The sequence below is a fragment of the Hirundo rustica genome, chromosome 1 (assembly GCF_015227805.2).
Source record: "Hirundo rustica isolate bHirRus1 chromosome 1, bHirRus1.pri.v3, whole genome shotgun sequence".
Lineage (NCBI taxonomy): Eukaryota > Metazoa > Chordata > Aves > Passeriformes > Hirundinidae > Hirundo > Hirundo rustica.
In genome coordinates this window covers 13,460,734-13,480,833 of record NC_053450.1, presented here as the reverse complement: position 1 = coordinate 13,480,833, position 20,100 = coordinate 13,460,734, and the positions used below count along the sequence as shown (strand labels likewise).

Sequence of the window (20,100 nt, the reverse complement as noted above, 5' to 3'; positions counted from 1 at the left end):
CCATTTACGGACAGAATGAGCCATTACCTACATGCCTTACGAACGTGATCAAAAACATATTTTGGTACACACATACAGCACACGTGTCAATGACTATGATTATAGCTGCTTGACACTTTTCATAATCATCAAGTGTTGCTGAACTTCAACCACTGAGGCTGAAAGTTTCCATGTCAGTTATTTGTACCAGACTGATTTTTAGACTTAATTTTTGTTACCAAAATTTCAATGATTTTCAATACAAGGCCAGGGAAAATACTTGCAGTTCAGTTAAAAGAATTAAGTAGCTGTTGGGAAGAAGAAAAATACCCCACATTTTCTACCTGGAAAGTACAACGTGATAGTAAGTCTTTGTGCCAATGTGCTGTTTCCCTGAAGATCAATTTAAATTTGTTCATGTTAGAACCTTCAAAGCATTTCAGTCCGCAACCACTCAACAGACCCACTCAAAGAGTCAGTTCAAGAGACTGTGCATGCTCCAACCCCAGGCTTAGGGACAGTCATCCAAGCCTGGTAGTGCCTTTGTGGGGCAGGATACAATGAGAGAACTGTCGTGCCTGTACTTCGAAAGGTTTCCACTGCTGGAAATGAAGATTGTTCAACAAAAGGACAAAAAGTCTCAAAAAAGAAAAAAGAAACTAAGTCTAGGACACTGGAAGGTCCCAGTTAGGTCCTGAATTTGCAATCCTTTGAATGGGCATTAATCCGTACCTGAAACAGAAGACTTAACACTTCCTCTACTGTCAGCCAGTTGCTGTGAAATTCACTGGCAAAATAAAGACCTCATTGTCCTCCACTGACTGGTCCCTGAAGACTGGCAACCATTACCTACATCTGTAATCACTGTAACCAGTCAGGGACAGCTCCACTGCTTTCAGCTCTGATATAAAGCAATGTGGGAATCAATGCAGTTCAACATTTTGAGTTGAAGCTGCAGTCTGTAGGTGTAGGTGCACATGCATATTCCTCCACTACAGTATCACAGATCATTGCCTCAAAGCTCCACTGCGCTCACGGCCCAGAGAGAAGGCTGCTCATGAATACTCCATGGGATCCTTCACTAGTCTGAGAGCTGTGCTCACATAAAGCTGTACCATGGTGCAGTAGTGCAGATGTAAAAATGACAAGCTCCAGGAAATCAGACTCTCAGATGATTCAGTTTCTCTTTGAATCATTTATGCAGTAGTTTAAGATTTAGCCTTATCAAGAAAAAAAAAGAAAACAAACAAACAAACAAAACAAGAAGAGTAGGTAACTGTTCCTGCTTTTGTTAAAGAAAATTTGCGCACTGAAGTAAAACTTCCTGGAAGCCTACAGTCACTGAGCTATTCTGAACGGACAACAGAGACACCTGAACTTCACAATCTGAATCCCTCAAGAGCTTTTGCAAAAACTCCAACCCTGGGATTATGTAGTCTATTTAAACCCAAAGAAGCCATAAACCAGAAAAAAAAGCAAGGGCACTTGCACAAGAATATACTCTTGCCTAAAAATGTAACAAACACCGCCAGTATGAACCTTGTTTTCTGTCAGATTGATGTGATGTCTGCACTTTGCAGCTCTAAGTCCCATCCCAGCAACACAGTTAGATCAGCAAACCTTATGGCAATACCACATGTAATGTATAGAGGCTAGAGACAGTTCCATGGCTAAAATCCTTCTGTTGATCTGATCCAGGCTACATTAGTGGATGGCCACACATTTCTGAATCACAAAACACACTCAAAGTGTTGTACGTTCAGAAGAAATGGTCTTCAAAAGTTATTTTTCATTATAATTTTTAGGACAGTGCAAGAGCCCCTTCTGAAGTAACAAAAGTAAAGAGATTCCCAGGCGACAGCTCAAGAAGTCAGAGTCTCCTACCAGACTGCAAGTTCTGATACTTTGTCCTAGCAAAAGAGCATCACATGCAACTTCAGCAACAAATGTTTATCTGCTCTAAGAATAATGTGTACATAAACACTGAAAACAGATGGTATTAACAGGCTTTTACAGAAATGATGCCTAATAAGAGAATTAAAGGAATGGCAGGTATGTGAACATGCATCAGCATCCAACCGGGTTCGTAAGAAATGTGTAATAGATTGCTTACAGACATTGTCTTTGCATATCACGTTTGCAAAATGCAAGTCACAGGGAAATTCCAAGAGAAGACACACAAGAACTTCCAATCTCAGATTTAGATTTTCAGTATTATGTGTATCTAACCTAGCTTTCTCTTTGGTCAAACACAGGAAAAGATGAGATTTGAATCATTGGAGAGAGCTGTTGGGAAAATACCATATAGTTCCCTAAGTACAAGTACTTGCCCCAAAGGTGATGGTTACAAGAGGGCTACATCCAGGACGCAGGACTGCTCACATTCAGCCTGAAGTGAGAATGCCTGCGCATCACTTTTACCCTAGACCTAATATGACATACTGGTTGAACAAGTAGGAAAAAAGACGTGTAGAGCACAGAAAAAACCCAAAACTGGTAGATCATTTTACCTGTAATTTTGCTAACAAGTTTCTCCTGCTATGCTGGGCACCTAATTCAAAGCTCACGTGAGCTTCTGAGAGGTGTTTGCTTCTCAAGGCATAGACTCTGAAAAAGGAGAAAAATAAAACTGCAAATATAAATCATCCCCTACACAAATTCACAAAATGAAGTTGCAGAGTGTACTGGAATCTAGAGATTGCTGATAATTCTGCTGAAGGATCCCTGTGACCAGGCAGCCTTGGAATTGCATGTACACATGCTTACTATGTATTTTTCCACCCACCTTTCTCACCTTTTGAAAACTCAAATTTGTCAAAGTCCACCCTTTTTCCTAGTAAGTACTTCCACTGCTGAATGACCTGCAAAGCCAGGATTCATTTTCCGATTACTGAATCACTCAAGCTTCCCATTTCAGCTTTTGAACACACGCTGTTGTCCTGCTAAGTCCGATATCCAGGTATCAAGTCACCTATCAACCTTCCCTTCAGCAGCTTCATCTCCTGTAACACGACAACACAAGGTTCATCTTCCAGGCTTGGGAAAAGGATGTGCTCTGCTTTCTATCTATTTCTACACTACTCTTAGAATGAAAACATCACAACTGGACACAGCATCTTTGTAGTATTTAAGCAGCCTGACCTGTGTACATTACAACAATCCCTGCAATTCAATTCAACTTTTATAACAAGAGATTACATTAGTCCAATTAGCTTTTCATTTAGAGTGCATGTAATGTGTCTACCTACACTAACTCCCAACTCATTTTTTTCCTTGACAGCTTGATTTCCAAGGGAGAAGAGGCTGTACCTGTGGGATGAAAGGTTTTCTCATATACCGCGCCACATTTGGCTCAATAAAACCAATCTTCTCAGAACAATTTAGTTGGATTATTTATACCACAGCTGTACCATTAACACACCCTGCTAATTGTTTGCTACCACATCAACTGCTACACTTAAGCAACCAACACAGAAAGGCTGAATGATGCTGCACAACCAGCTAAACCAGGGGACACCAATAAAGGCCCTTTTCATTAGTGTCTCCCTACTGCGTACAGGCATCTGTCAATGAACCAGCCTCATTCCAGCATAAGGCAAACAGAATTAAAAGGCACATGTTTAATTAAGATGTCACGTGATCCTAAGCTGTATGCTTTCGGGGCAATAAAAGGCATGTATTCTGCATGGTAGCTGTTAAATACTAACCTTGTACCCTTGCCAATGGGAAAAAAAAAAAAGCAAAAGAAAGAATGAAAAATGTACTAGGTTAGTTTGACAGGCTGAGCATCAAGATAACTGGTATTACCTATACAATGGAATTCTTTGTTGACAGAAGCCCAAATTAACTGTTCCATTCTTTCGGCAGGACTGGCGAGAGGCTAACAGGTCTGTAAGCTCCTTGTGTTGAGAGTAATAAAAAAATCGCAGACTATCATTTATTAACAGAAAGAAGCTTTCTCCATGAGACAGACTTAGAATGAGTCACTACAATGTGGTTCTGCATATGGCTTAATAGGACATAAAAAAGGACTGCACACATCTGGAGATGGCAAATTCAGCAGTAGATTAGCCTAGGATAATGGTTACAGGTGACATTCATCACAATCAAGCTGTCTTTTGTTTGTTTTTGATAAGCCAATATATGACAAGCTTTATCTACAGCCATAGAACAACCATAAACCAATGGACACGAGCAATTTCACATGGCGATTCAACTAGAGCTTGACAGCAGATTGGATTGCAGTACTTCATAGATTTGATATGTTCATAACAGATTGTCACATTCCTGGCATTTCTCCAGACAGTGTTTATACCTTAAAACAGCAACAAAAATTTGGAAGATGCAACACACATTTCCTTATAGGCTATTTGGGATCATTGTATATTTAGCACTGTTTTTTGAATAACCTTATTAATCCATCTTCAGGTTCTGAGATGTTATATTTAGATCAAGAACAAGTCCTGTAAGATAAAATCTACATAACCTATGCAAAACAAACATTAAAATTTATACCTTCAAAGTTGTAGTAAAGGAAAACCTTGACTAAATAGAACAACTGTGCTGACATCCAAAACCCAACTGGACAAACTCCTGGACAATCTGTTCTAGTTGAACCTGCTTGAGAAAGGGCATTGGACTAGATGGTTTCAAAAGGACACTTCTAACCAAAATAGTTACAGGATCTGGTAATTTTGACCTGCAAACAGGTAAATAATCTCAACTCAGCAATTCCCTGCACCCAACAGAACCTGCAGAGACTGACTGGGGTTTATACACATAGACTTGTTTGGAGGATCAAACATTTAAGTAAAAGACCTCCCTGTAATCACAGCACAGTGTCACCAGGCCCTGTGCAATGCAGGTGCCCTGTCAGAACAGCTGACAGAACTGGGATTACAGTGACAGCTTGTCTCAAACACATGGCATACTGACAAAAGATACACATTTCCTCAAGGGCATCATTGTTCGGCATTTCACAAAACACACCAAAACCTCAAATTCCCCTTGGGAGAGCATTTGGGTTTTTTATTCAGTGATTAAGAAGCAATACTTTTGTCTCTGAAACTTGGAGGCTTCTCTTATCAACCTGGCAGGCATGAATTTCTCATGCTTCAAGCAGAAATACTGGGAAGCAGGGTAAGGTTTGCATAGCTGACGGGTTGCAGTCTCTTGAGATTCTGAAAACTTCTGTGGGACAGTTCATGTTTTGACATGATTTTTAGTTTTCTTTGTGGTGTTTTTTTTTTTTTTTTTAATTTGGATTTCTTTGTGGCATTTTTTTCTCCCATCCCTTTCAGCAGGGTTAAAAGATTAAAATCCACACCAAAGAAAGACTAAAATCCACAGCACGCTGCAATCACCGAAGAACAGAGACCACCTGATTTTCAGCAGCAACACAGCTATCAAATATGAGCACTCATATATTAGATTACATTAGATAGCAGCTGTACTTAACAAGAAGCTATCAAGTTTCATCTGAGGTCAAACACTTAGTGTTGATTGCTAAGAATATAACAAGTATTTGCTTCTAATAAGTACTTTGGGGTTCAGTAACAATAATGAAACCTCAGGAGAGGGAAGACTGTATTCTGTCATGGGGTTTTTTAAGAAGCCACGTCCTTAGTCCACCTTGTTAAAAAAGTTCACAGATAAATCCACATGTACATGCTTCAGACCAATCGTATGGTTTTGTGTCAGTAGACTCACATTTGTAAGTGTGGGGTTTTGGTTCACAGGTAACAGAAGCAATTAAAAGATACAAGTTTCTTGCAGTCGATTCCTCTTTCCAAGCAGCAAGCACTTGTCTAGATGCCCGCAGAAGGACAGGAAGCCTTCTTCTGCATCAGTTCAGCGCTGGCCACCACTAGGATCTAAGGAATCAGAGAAACACTTCTCAGGATGTGTAGAACCTTGCTGGGTGAAGGGATGAAAATCAGTTCCTCAATGCAGTAAGGGGTTGGATGGAATCCAGCCTTTTATTATAGTTTTTTCATTCCAAGAGCTCCTTTCACAGAATCCACAGGAAAATTCTGGAGCTGGATCCTTACATGTTTGCAGAAGAGCCAGGTATTTGTGACCTCCCTGCACTGTGCATTCTGCTATAACAAGGATGAAGCTTGGGGTCAGGTGCACTGCCCTGGACCCTGTTAGACCTTCAACCTGTTCAATTAACTATATCAAATCAAACAATTTCTACTGGAGCACCAAGAGACATTTCTTTTTAGCGAAAGCTATTCCTTTGGCAAACCCTGACTAGTAGAGGGCAGCTGCTTTAGCATGTCAGCAACCAAGAAGAAAAAAAAAAAAAAAAAAAAAAGAAAGAAACCACTTTGGATTTTATTATCGTAATATGGGGGAAGTAGAGAAGGGTGAAATCCTTTCTCCCCAGTCTCTTTGCTCTCCACAAGTCTCAGCCGGCTGCACTGTTCTTTCCAAAAACAGAATAAAGGAAGGACATGACAAACGAGGCGCTGACAAGCCCATTAGCGGAGCGGGGAGGCTTCGGGTGAGCACGGCCCTGCCGAGCGCAGTGGGCAGGACTGCGCGGGGCTGCAGGAACGCCGGGATTCCGCCGGGATTCCGCCGGGATTCCTCCCGGATTCCTCCGGGACGGCGCCGGGGCCGCGGCTCCCGCACGTTCCCGGTGCGGCGGCGCCCCCTGCAGGCGGCGCGCGGGGCCGCACGCGCGGGGCCGGGACCGCGCCAGAGGAGAGGCGAAAGCCGCAGCTTTGCCCAGGGCAGCCCCGGCCCCATCCAACACCAGCCCGGAGCCGCTGAGGTGCTGAAGCGCTGCAGGGAAGTCCTGAGCGCCGCAGGAGCCTGTTTGCCCAGCGGCAGCCGGGGAATTCGGGAGGGGGCAGCTGCAGAAGCCAGACCAATTCCGGTGGGCTGTGCCTAGAGTCTCGGCAGAGGAACCAGAACATAGCTGAGAACGTAGGGCTGTGACAGATGTGGTAAACCCAGTTGTCAGAGTCTCGGTGCAAGACTGCAGTCGTTGTCTAATATATATTATAAACCAGAGACCATGAAGAAGCTGGAATCACAGCATAATTGGTGGAGAGTATCTGGAAGCAACAGCAAGTCAGAGGTGAGAGAAGGAACACAGGATATTGCAGACCAGCTGGATGAGAGAGATGAAATACACACTTAGAATTGTTGGAGAAGACTTCCAAGATCAAGTCCAGTCTGACCAAGCAACACCACATGTCAACTAAACCATGTAGCACTAAATGTCACTTCCAGACATTTCTTGAACTTTTCTGGGTATGTGGAACGTTTCTGGGGATGTGGACTCTATAACACCTCCTTGAACAGCTCATTCCCAATGCCTGACCACCTTCTTTCATTGAGGAAATTCTTCCCGTTTTTCAAAATAGAAGTCAAACTCTCAGCCATGGCTTCATCCAGGTTCAGACATCAAAAGCTTCCTTCTGCACTTCACCATGAGGCTGGATGTATTAGACTGAGGAACACTGCCAAATAATTTAAAGATTACACTAAGACTAAATCCCTGTGTCATGAATAGCATATGCTGGCAAGTAACAAGCTGAAAGAAAGAATCAGCTCTAGCTGCTCATTGATATCACAAACACACACCCACTAAACAACAAATTAATTCACTTTTTCAAAATGAATAACTGTATGGTTCTCTAACAACTCCTCCACTTAATCAGTCTAGTTTTCCTCATTTAAGTTTACCTTACCTACAACTGAGCCATAAAATTGATGTTGTAGCTGCAAAGCAAAGGCAACAAATATTTCTTCCCAACCAATTACCTGAAAGGAGATCTTGCAATATCTCCCATTTCTCTTCCTGGTATACCAGAATGGGATCCAAAACTTCTGAAGTGTTGCAGAGGATCCTGACTTGATGGGAAGTGAGAACTCAGTAGTGCTAACCATCAGTTTAACCAAGCTGGAAAAATAATTTCCAGACTCCACAAATACAGCAGGAGTTTGGAAAAAACCAACACAGAGTAAGAGCTTAATTAGATTTCAGTCAGGGCACAACACAATTCAAGCAAAGGTCCATATATTCAGTGGGCAGTTGTAAACTAAGGACCCCATCCTTTGAGTGGAGAGACTCCAAACTCTATTATACATCATCTCGAAGTTCATCAGTATTAATCAAGTGGGGAAATTAAGAACAAAGGGAAATAAAGAAGTGCCAGCAGAGTTAAAAATGCTGCTTTCCATGGCTTCAGGCTATTTCTTGGAGGTCTTCCAAGTAACAGAGATTCACCTTTCCCAGCTTCTAGATAAAGGGCTCTCCCCCAGCCTTTACTGATTAAGGAACATGGTAAAGTAATAATGTAATCACTAACGGTTAGTGATAGATTCAAAAATGTATAGAAAAAAACTCCAAAGAAATATAATGAGAGGGAAGAGCTTTGATATTGGCCAAAATGTTAGAACTTTTAATAAAGTAATCAATATCCCTGTAAAGCAGCTAAAGACAAAATAGTTGATAAAAAAGCACGCATCATCAAGAACATAAGAAGGGTCACAAAACAAAAGGTGGACAAAGGAAATAGGGCAAACATAAAAGGGATATTTCCATAACATCTTCTCTTGGCTCTATTAAGTCCACTAAATTCACCTGTTTGGAGGCAATCCTTTCCTCTCCACTTACTACTTCAGTAATTTACCCTCTTACCCTTGCTTTTAGAAATCCCACTGAAGGTGGATGCCTGGGTTACCTAAGATAGATGGATAAGCACCCAAAGGCTACACCAGTGGCTCTTAAGCTTTTTGGCTCTGTCAGTGGCTCACAACCAGTGTTCAGTTCTTCTTGTAGATACACTGTGCAGCCTTATCAACAAAATAGGAAGTATCACAAATATAGTTTGAGAATTCCTGAAATAGGCTTTGCTAAGACATTTGATACACTTTTCCATATCTTACTCTAGTTCACATTTTTAGATCTCTTCTGAGCAAGAAAGAGAAATTGATTTTGAAACTGGCTGCCATGGTGAGAGTTTCTGGCAGTGCATTGTCCACAATATTGATGTGAATTAGCGTTCTATAGAGAATATAGTGGATCAGGTTTACAAGGACTGTACAACAAAGATCTTTCCAAGGAGTACAGTAAAACATGATATGATCTCTAGTTAGGAAAAAATTTACTAAAATAAATATAACAAGAATAATTAAAAAAAAAAGAAAAAAAAAACCCAACACCACAACCTTGTGTTAGAGGGAAGGAATAATCCAATTATCATTGCATGTATAATTATGAAACATTAATTCCCCATCTGACAGCACATGAAGAGTAAGTTCCAAGGAACAATTAAATGCTGCTTCAAATGAAGAACAATATACCTTTTTCTCCTCTCCTCTAAATGCTCACACTCTAAGAGTACAGAAGAACTCATCCACACTAAGTTGACAGGGAATTTCAGATCTAAAGCTAAAGGACTGGACTTTTCAGTTCAAAGATTTTTTGGATTATGTGTTCTGCATCAGGCAGGAGTAACAGCTACAACAAATCTGGCTACCACAGCTCTACTGAATACTGAAAGAAAGAAAAAGAGGCAGCTAATACACAATTCATTTTTGAGTATGCTGTAGAGCAACTGTTTACTGAGACCATGAGAGATCTTCCCAGGTAAAACGGATACAGTGTACCAAGGAAAAGCTGCTTGATTCAAAAAAATATCCACTAAGACAGGAAACCATGCAAAATGTTCAGATACTTGAACAGTAGATCTCACAGTTGATAATGGATTAGGAGCATGGAAACTTCATTCTGAATTTAGCAGACATGGAATTTAACATCACTGACAAGCAAGACCAAAATTCCTCCATTGCCCTTTATCAAGTTCCTTTTTCTACCAAACAGAACAGATTATATTATTATTTCTTCCACACAGAATTTTATGAAACAAATAAGAGCACCAAACATTCCCCAGTGGTTTCTGCACAGAGGAGAAAAAAATATCTATTTCATTACAAACTGACGAACTCCACAGATTATCACAGAAAAGATAACTGATCAGAAAATAACCAATTCTGTTAAAACTTAAGTTACAACTCCCATGAAGTGTTTGAATGCCTCACTGACCCTTTCTCGACTGCAGATGAGCCTTCCTGGTCAAGCCAGATCTCTCGGTAGCCATCACAGCTTTGTCTCATGCTGTGGAATTTTGCCATGTATTTTATGAGCTATCATCTGACTGAAAAGACAGACCCAGAAAGCACTGTTGAGATATGAGAGAAGATTACTTTAAAACAAAATTTTCTATGTCAGTAGGAGGCTGAATATTGAAAAAGGATTTCTACTTTTCCAATTTCTTTCAATTCTATGCTATATTATTTAATATATTTCTGATATTCTTCTACGCAAAAAGAACAGTTGCCACATATTATGCAAACAGAAGCCTTATCCCAACACTCACCATTCTTTGATGTGCTCCACATGTTAAAAATTTGAGAGCAGCCAAGGATGAAACAGGGAAAACTCTTCAGTCCCTCACATTTTCCAAAACAAGCATCACAGCTCCACAAAGAATGCTGCAAATAGGCCTGACCTTATCCAGACAGCAGAGTAAAAGCTCTTTCCAGGGTGAAGCAGTGATATTATTTTATTTTTTAAACTGCAGATGGATGTAGTCAGGATTGATCTGACAGCCCACCAACCAACATTGCTGTTAAGACCTCACAGAAGGAGCATGGAAAGGCAGCATAAATAAGGCCTGAGGGTAAGGCTGGTTAAAGCTTTGCATCACAGAGAAGGGAAGGGCTTTGCAGAGATGGCTGGAGATGAAAGTTGCTTCTGCTCTCCACTATCAGACTAACACTGCTTTTGGCACTGCTGTGCCAAAGAGCATTGTCACATACAAAACAAGGAAGGTAACCAGTACTTTATTGGAAATACCCTCAATTTAGACACAATGAAGGTGCTTTCTGAGATATATGACAGTTCTGAAGAATGCTCAAAACTTGCCACAGTTTGGGACCAAGCAAAGAGAAGCTTTAATAAAGTTTTAAAGGAGGCTTAAGTACTTTTCCTACAACACGTTGCCCTGACTCAGGACCTTCTTTGCTTGGCATCAGCCCTACACCTGATCATAAACACACCTCTACCAATAACAACCTAAAGGGTAGGCTGTGACCAGTTTTTAAGGGATAGTAAGATGTCCAATAAGATAACCTAAGAAAAGGTGCCAGTTTATGTAGTCTTCTGCAATGTAATAACAATAGGATTTGTGAGAAGACTCGAGGGACAAGTGTCAGGAAACAGTTGGGGAACACCTACAAAGGCCACTTTACAGAAGACCACATTTTGCTTCTTGCATCAAGCCTCACATTAGGTGTGTTATGTCATTGGCACAAGAGATATTTTGATTCAGTGTAATATTCATCAATAATGGAAGGATGAAAGATAATGTTGGAATCAGTTGCCAAGGGAAGGGTCAGGAAGTGAGCAGAAGTTGTTCCAAACGAAACAGACCTGTTAACAGGAAGGCTTGGTTGACTCAAACAGTATCTTTTATACACATATCACAACACATTTAACAACACTGGAATCTCTATCTCTGTTGCACATCAACGAAAACATATGGCAAAGGATGAATATGTTCAGGAGGTCCCACCACAGTGAATAAACCCACCTGGTTTTTGTCACCATTCCTGTAATGGAGCCAGGAATGAAACACAGGCCCCTGCAGTCCACTGCACACCGTTCATCCCCAAGTCACTGCACTGCTTGCATCACAAAACTCACCTGAGGTCCATGAAACAAAGGGCAGAATTAAATTATATATGTTCTAAAAATTGGAAAGATATCTGTCAACACTTTGATTTAAAAAAAAAAAACTTTCTCTGTATAGAGAGAATAACTTAGACCCTGAGGATTCAGTATGCTTCCAAAGTAAACTTCCAGTGTACTTGCAGAATAAACTGGAATACAGACAAGATTCCAGTGTAGTATCTTAAACCATGAGACTATCTCTTCACTAAAATGCTCAAATACTTGAGCATTTCATCTGATATGATAAACCCTAACATCTATAAATACATTACTGAAGCAAAAAAATTATTCAATGCTGATTTTGAAAGCATGATTTTATATGAATTTCATGTCATAAAGCTTATTTATGTCAATAAAGTTTATTTAATGCAAGCATCTGTAGAAGACCTAGAATTAGCCAGACTTTAAGACTATTTGCAGCAGGTTTTCAGTAGCAGTTCGTATTTCATTTTCTAAGGTGCTGTTTGGTACTTAATGAATATTCAGAAATTCTGGTCCCTTCTAAAATTAAAATGAGATTTCAGTGAGTTCTGTTCCTTTCCTTCTTAAAAGTTTAATTTAAAAAGGCTTGAGTCCTTTCAAGTACTTCCTATCAAATTCCTTCAATTGGACCAAGGTACCTCTTGGGTATTACTTTGACAGAATGAGGTTTGTTTAATGATCATAGCATTAAAACCTCTTGCTCTGAAGACACGCAGTAGCACACTGGGGAACACTGTGTAAAAACAAAACATAAAGCAGGGAGGCACGGTTTCCTTCCTGCCTTCCTTCCTGGCTTCCTCCCTCTAAATCATACAGCCATAAACGATTACATAGACATCTGCTTTCTTTGTCAATGGACCATTTTCCCCAAAATAGCTATTCCATAGTCATTCTATGCCCAGTCTTGCTCCTATTAATGCTGAGACATTGGAACGATCTTCATGTGCTTCAGTGGTACAGGACAAGACCATCAAAGAAGTCATCTCTCTGGAACTCCCCAGTCATCTAAAAGTACTTGCCCAGCAAATTCAAAGTGACAAATGCACACAGAGCAAGGTCCATTTCTCAGGTTTATCACCTGAGAATCACCAGGAATATACCAGTATAAAATGAGTGGCAAAAACTGGCAGGTAAACGCAACTTTTTATGTCTCCTCCTACTGCTGTAAATACCAACACCTGTTGGTAGAGCCTCCAGTGACATAACCCTACCATGGCATTGTCTTCTTTGTTGCACAGGACACTGCCACTTTTTTTCCTCCCTTTTCTTATTTTTCCGGCCACTGCTAATTTCTGTCAGGTGCCCTTAGATCTTGCTCACTATTATTATTCCTTCAAATTCTTTCTGTTCTGTCTCCGGGTACAACGCCTTAAAAATACTTCTCACCTGTCACTGAATAAGTCAACCACATGCTCCACTCCTTGAATCCAAGGATTTAATGTATTTAAAAATCTTATTTCTTATTACAATATTCCATATTTAATTCTCCCTAACTGTCTGCAAAATGCATTTCATTGGCTGGTTCTGAGGTACTCAATAAGTACTCAGCAAATCATAGGACCATAGAAGAATTCAGATTGGAAGGGACTTCAGCAGATTCTAGTCCAACCTCCAGCCTAAAACAAGGTCAGCTAAGAGATCAGCTCAGGTTTCTCAAGGTTTTATCTAGCTGCAGCTTGAAACCTTCCTAGAACAGAAACTGAGCAACCCATTCCACAGCTCAAAAGTCCTCACGGGGGATGAAAGTTCCTCCTTATTTTCAGCCTCAGCCTCATGTCTCTCATACACCACTGTGAAGGGTCAGGTTCCATCTTTTGGACAACCTCCTTCCATATAGTGGGGGCTGCTGCTAGTGCATTCTTTGCTGCAAGGCACAACACTGGCTCATTTTGTCTTCCTGACTATTAAGGTCCTCTTCACCAGAGCCACTTCCCAGCCAGTCAGCCCCCGTCTCAGTGGAGTGCAAGAGCCTTGCCCTTCCCAGAGGCACAACTTGGCAACTGTCCTTGCTGAATTTCGTAAGTATCCTATTGATGCATTCCTGCCTGTGTCTCGTCCCCATGCCTAGATCCCTATGGATTGTCCCTACAGACTTGATCTATAGGCTGATAGCCACAATTTTACTGTCATTTGAAAATCTGATGAGAGTACACTCTGCCCAACCTGTGACATTCTCAAGATCACTGTTAATATGAAGATCTTTTTTCTTATTAGGTAGGTTTCCAGATGAAGAATTTTTTCTTATACATCTGCAGCTGTTCTTTGTCAGAAGTAGTAAAAAAGTATAAATCTCTACAAAGAAAAGGATAGTTTTGGCTGCATCTTTGTCCACAGCTCAATAAACTGTAATCAGTAAGAGTCTCAAGTAAAAGCCACACTTCTCAACACTTATAGTTACCGACAGTTAGATATGTTTGCTCAAGATTATTTTCCTGGCTTATGACCATGCCCTAGATTTTATCTTCAAATAAAGTTTGAATATACTTTTCCTAACACTTTCTTTAAGAACTTTTCCATCATATTTTTACATAACAAAACAGCCTATAAAGTCACATTAATTCCTGAGAAATTTTCAGGAATCACATTAGTTTTTCACAGCCATATCTGGGAATAGTTACACTACTTTGGCTTAATCTTTACATCAGTTTCCATGCTCCTTCCATGCTCTAGTTTTTTCTGAGCCACAAATCCACTGTTCTTTCCCTTTATTAGATTTCAAAAATCAGAGTCATGGGGACCAACAGTACGGGAAATATCCTCCTGAGTTAATGATTCCACTCCCAGTATTATCACTTTATACTTTTGTAAAATCTGTACAGATATTGATTGTGTTTCTTATTCGGTAGCTGCTGAACTGAATTTCTTTTCTTTTCTGCAGATTTACTTTCTAACACTCATACCAATATTTTCCCTATACCTTTTGTGTAAAGTAAGAAAGATTGACTTCAATTCTTCTTTTCCATAGACGTCTATAAAGTTCAAAGTTTAGCACATCTGCAATGAAAACTCCAAGGTTTCCATCAGTGCTTATGCTGAAATGAAAATGCCCTTCCTTTCAACTTCATCTCACAGTGCCTTAATTCTAGAAAGATAATATAGTAAAGCAGTACTAGAAAATATCTTAAAATAGCTTTTTTTTTTCTTATGGTAGTGCTCAGGTTACAGTCAGCTCTGTACACATGGGTGGAGACACAGACTGCATTCAGCAGATGGCGACTGAGAGGAAAGGGGCACAATGGCTATGTACTAAACCTTAGCAAAACAATACAAACCACCTTTTACATGTGTGTACATGTACTCATGGCTACATAGTAAACAAATATGGGCAGTTTGTCATGTTTGCAATCATTCACATATGATCAGAAAGAAAACAGCAACAGGAATGAAGGCAAAATTGGAAACAACACAAGTACATGTATACATGCTCAGACACTGACTGAAACACACATTAATTAACAACACATTAATGTTAAGACTGAGCTGTGTATGTGAAACTCAAATTCCTGCTTAACTGAATGCCAATTTCCAGTTTTGTATACCACCACTGCAGAGAAAGAATCAGTGTTCCATATTCAACTTTTTGCAGATTAATTACTGTTCGGTATATGAACAAAAATGCTATTTAACTCCCAAGTTATATTTGCTAAACTCATGCCAAGTCAAAGTGATCAGCCAAAAGACAACTATAGCAAACTGAGTAGGAGTTAACAAGTCAAGCAGATCAACAGAATCAATATCATTTTCTAAAGTAAGTAAGAAAACAATACAATTTTGCTTTCGATATACTATTTTAAGAAAAGAGACCCAGTTTTGAAGGTCTGGAGGTCTTGTGTGTATTTGTGGAGTAACCATGATAGAAAAAAGAAGTAATTTTTAGACTAGGCAAGGAAAATACGTGCAACTGAGAAGGCACACCCTGTACAGTGAAGGAAAGGCCATAAGAAAGAGTGGCTGGTTGTACTCAAGCTACATTTGGGACAGAAATCAGTTTTGTTGGCTGGAAATAATAGCTTAGATTGATTTTAGACTGATCCTAGGAAAATACCAACTTCAAGAACCATAAAATACTGGAATAGAGAGATGCAAAAATCTGCTTCATTGCAAGTTTTCCAGAACAAAGCTAGACAAACATCCGTCAGAAATGAACTTGCTGTACTGATCCTGTTTCAGGCTAAGGGAAGGGCTCAGTTGGGATCACTTCCCATCCTACATGTTAAGAACATGAAGATTTTTTTTTTTTTTTTGAAGAGTGGGGAGAGGCACAAAAAAATAATATGAATTCAAGGTCAAATACTTCAATGAAAGAGATAATTAACATAATTACATTTTCCTCATTCTTAATGGTTAGGGATTTTTTTTTATTTGGAATGAACAGGGTGAGGCCTTTACCCACATACAGACTGACTTCTTTCCTTATTATATTCACCCTGAACTATCTGAAATTTTTCAAGAAATGAGGATATCACTTACCCCATCCTATGAAAGGCGGAACACTCCCTCTGCTCTAAACCTTGCAATTCTCTAGTCACACATTCAACAAAAAGCCCTCAGTACACAGTCACAATCTATTAACAACAAAGTAAAACAATTCACCACATTTTAAGTAAGTAAAATATTTCTGATAGTGCATACTTTACCAGTTATGTCATGCTGTTTGAATGACTCACTGTAGATTTGATACTGATTAGGGCAATGTTTCTTCAGCCATTTGCAGACATCCTGCTGGGTCCATAACGCCACAGGCTTAGTCAGCTTCACAGTCCCAGACTAGGAACACAGAATGAAGAACAGAAATTATGTTTAGTCTGTACACAAATTTCAGAAATATCAATCTGTGACTTCCATATACGATAATATACGATATTGAAGTACCAGATGCAAAACAGGAGCTGCTCTGACAGATGTCCAGTAATAGCCAGCCCATTACACAAGACCCTGCTGTTCAAATACATCACACAGGAATCACACACAGTGAAAGATTCTTTAACATAATTTTCCATTGCATTCATGTTCCTTGCATCACAGAACCATACTGCACTTGAATAATTAGTTTTAAGAGTGACTAATGACTACAGCCAAAGGATAATAAATGCACACTTTGAGTACTTCAGACTCAGAGGAGAGATGTACATTTTGCCCCAGTTTGTATATTATCACAGAAGACCAGGAGTACCCTCAGGCCAGGCATGGCAAAAGATCTTGCAACAAAAGCCTTTGGTGCCAAGAAGCCTGAAGACTGGTCTTGCCTGGGAAAAGGAGACACACCAATGGACAGGAAGCTGGTGATATGGATTCATACTGAACACTTAAGCTGACAAAACTCCTAATTCAGATTATGCCTACAAGCAGCTATAATTTTTCTGCTTCCTTTCTACCTTTTTCTTACAATCACCTTTACATGAAATAAGTAGGACTCCCAGTTAAATCAGTTGAACCTTTATAACTGAGTAATAATTTTTAAAAAGAACACTGTTCAGTACTTTCCCTAGAATTCAGTTTTAGAATAGATTAGCATTTTATAAATAAATATTCAGAAATTGATTGCCTTATTATATGAATAAAGTCACATTTCATTTAATCAAACAATTCACCATTGCACATACACTGTTTTTAACTGTGTAGGAATACTGAATTCTAAGCTACCTCAACTGCAGGAATTTAAAGCCTCTTGTCAAAGTAGGCAAAAAAACCAAAAAAAGTAAGTGATTTAATAATTTTTTTCTTCTGCAACACAACCTGCCCAGAAGACTAAAGAAACTTCAAACAGATGGGCATTTATTACCAACAATAAATGTTTCACATTGGACATTGCTGATGTAAGTGGGTGTTAACATCAATGTATACTTCATATTTTGTCAAGGAATGAGTCTAGGGAATAAAATCAAAGTGTTTCAATGCTATGCAGAATACTGTCCTCCAGCTCCCTTGTGGTGTAAAAGTTTCAAGAGAAGTTTCTCTGCACAAATTTGAGGTGAAGGGGAATGTCATCTCAACCCACGTTCTCCATTAGGACTCCTGGCAGACTCCCTCAGTGTCACTAGCCAGGGCTTATTTCAGCATTTACTCAGATGTACTTTGTCATACAGACTTTTACAAAGTTGCTTCAAAATCTTTCATTACTAGAAGCCTTAAAGACCAAAGTAGTTTTAAGCTAGTGCATTGCCTGTCCCATTAAATCCATAAAGTATGTCATGCAAAGACAGTAAGTTAGGGATTACAGCAGACCTAAAAATCCAGCAGGTAAATGTGTCTTGAATTTCCCACATTCACTTGTCCCTATCTCTTTTTTTATTGCCTGTGTAGAAGTTAAATAAACAATAGGAAAATGATGGTTGAATATATAATACAATGCACATCCCCTAGCTCAGCCTTTTTTGATTTGAAGAAAAACAGACTCATCAGAAACAGGAATCCTGTTTCAAACACGCTAATAGGCATCATTCATATTTAGAAGTATCATAATAATGCACAAAACCACCACAAAGAATCAGTCTCATCTGCTGCAGCCACCCACCAAAATACAGAAGCTTGACTGACAGACTTGGTCTGCACAGAAAAAGAAACTTTCAGAGGTGTTGAGGGTGCACAAAAACCAGGATAGCACTTGCCCTAGTACTACCCTTTCTGAGCACCTCATCAGTCTTCTACACACACAGACCAATCCCACATTGGTCTGGAGAAGGTACAACCTCTGTAAAGAGAGCAACTCCCTCCTGCAACTCAAAAGATCAAAGGGCCCTCAAATTTCCTGGTCTTGTTACTCCTATTTAAGTCGAAGAAACTGAATTTCAGTGAAGAGTCCGATATTATGCTATCAGCTAGCTGATTTTTTGTTACACACAGATATAAATGCATGTCCTTCTCAAATTACATCGAAGAAATAAACAAGTGAAAACAGCCAAGTGACACAAGCAGCCACTCTGATTCCATAGAAATCCCCGAACAACAGGCTCAAGACTTCACTGTCTACCTTTGTAAGCATTACTGCTTAAGTTTAAAGGGGTAGGGGTTTTTGCATTGGAATTTTTGAAGACTAGAGAAAAGCCTGTCAGCCTTCAAAAAATAAAGGGTTAATGTTTTTTCCTGTACATCTCAAAAATACTTGAATTATAAATATTTGTATACAAATATACACAGCTAGCAATAGACTAACAATCCATTTATTCCTAGCTGAAAGTACACAAGCAGTGCCAATGTTTGTTTAAACCAAGAGGCTGTTCTTTTCAACAGAGGCTGTTCTAAGCAACTATTGTCCTCTTTAAAGGTTTAAGCACCATCATGTTAAATATCTGAAGTACAAGTTTATTAGCAATTACAGTACAAATTTAGCACATCCCTCTGTGCCTACAGAACTGAAAGATGGTCTCAAATATAGCTTTTATGCCGTGTAATATATAACACACATGCTGACTTCTTCAATGTTTAAAATTATGATAGAAACATTTAAGCTTGTAACTGCAGTCCAAAGAGGACATTTTTACATTGATGACATCAAATGTTAGGTTTAATTTTCTTATTCCTAAGGACTTGATGAGTTAGAGGAATAAAGGGGGTTTAAAGCAATTGGTTCCAAAGTATGTATTCACCTTCCTTTTTTGGAACATCTTACCCAAAATATTTTCCAACCAGATGCTCCAAATGAAAGGCTCTTAAAAATATGCTTTCCTCCCACAAACCTCATTTCTTAGTTTCTTCCGTGCACTGAAGGCTAGATCTCATACAAAAAAATCTCCCAGTAAACCAAAGAAAATTACCTGTATCCTAAACATACCTACTAAAAGACACCCCTGCCATTAACTACCTAGACAGGTGAAAAACGTTATGTTTTACTTGATTTCAGTTTCTCAGCTCAGTCAAAGAATAGGCCCAAAATGATTAAAATAAAACAATGTATTAAAAAAATACCTTTGGTCTGGCCTTCCTTTTAATTTTCCTGACGTAAATTTATCCTAAGATCACCCTTTGCTGGCAACTCTGTAATAGTTTTAATCTTGCGAAATGCTATGCCAAGTCTTGTGCCAGATGTATATCTAATGAGAATAAAAGTCTACAGTATTCTGGTATTTTCTTGTACATTTGAAGGAAAACCTGTTTCTTCAGGATTTTGTGACAAACTTTTTTCTAGATTGCCCAACCCCGGCTTTTGTCATGTATATCTAAAAATATAAAAACTACTGCCAAGAAGAAGAAAAACTACATAACATAACTATCATATTTACTGTACGATAAAATTTCATGCTCTTTGTTCCATGGTGCAGGGAAGATAGTACTCAACATCACTAACTCAAGAATAAATAAATAAACAAGCCAAACTTACAGCCTATGCATTCCTAGAGAACATATTTCAGTATTCAGATTAGCATCAGGTACCAAGCCCTGCTCTT

General features: G+C 39.3%; 1 protein-coding gene across 3 annotated transcripts in view; it reads right to left on the bottom strand.

Moving 5' to 3' along the window:
• Positions 1 to 20,100, bottom strand: part of SAMD12 (sterile alpha motif domain containing 12) — a 169,383-nt gene that overhangs the window by 106,268 nt on the left and 43,015 nt on the right. For 2 of the 3 annotated variants that reach the window (XM_040066988.1, XM_040066961.2), the window contains exon 3: positions 16,354 to 16,483. In XM_040066988.1, coding sequence (XP_039922922.1) covers positions 16,354 to 16,483 — 130 coding nt within the window. The remainder of the gene's footprint in view (positions 1 to 16,353; positions 16,484 to 20,100) is intronic. The other variant, XM_040066977.2, reaches the window with a different exon arrangement.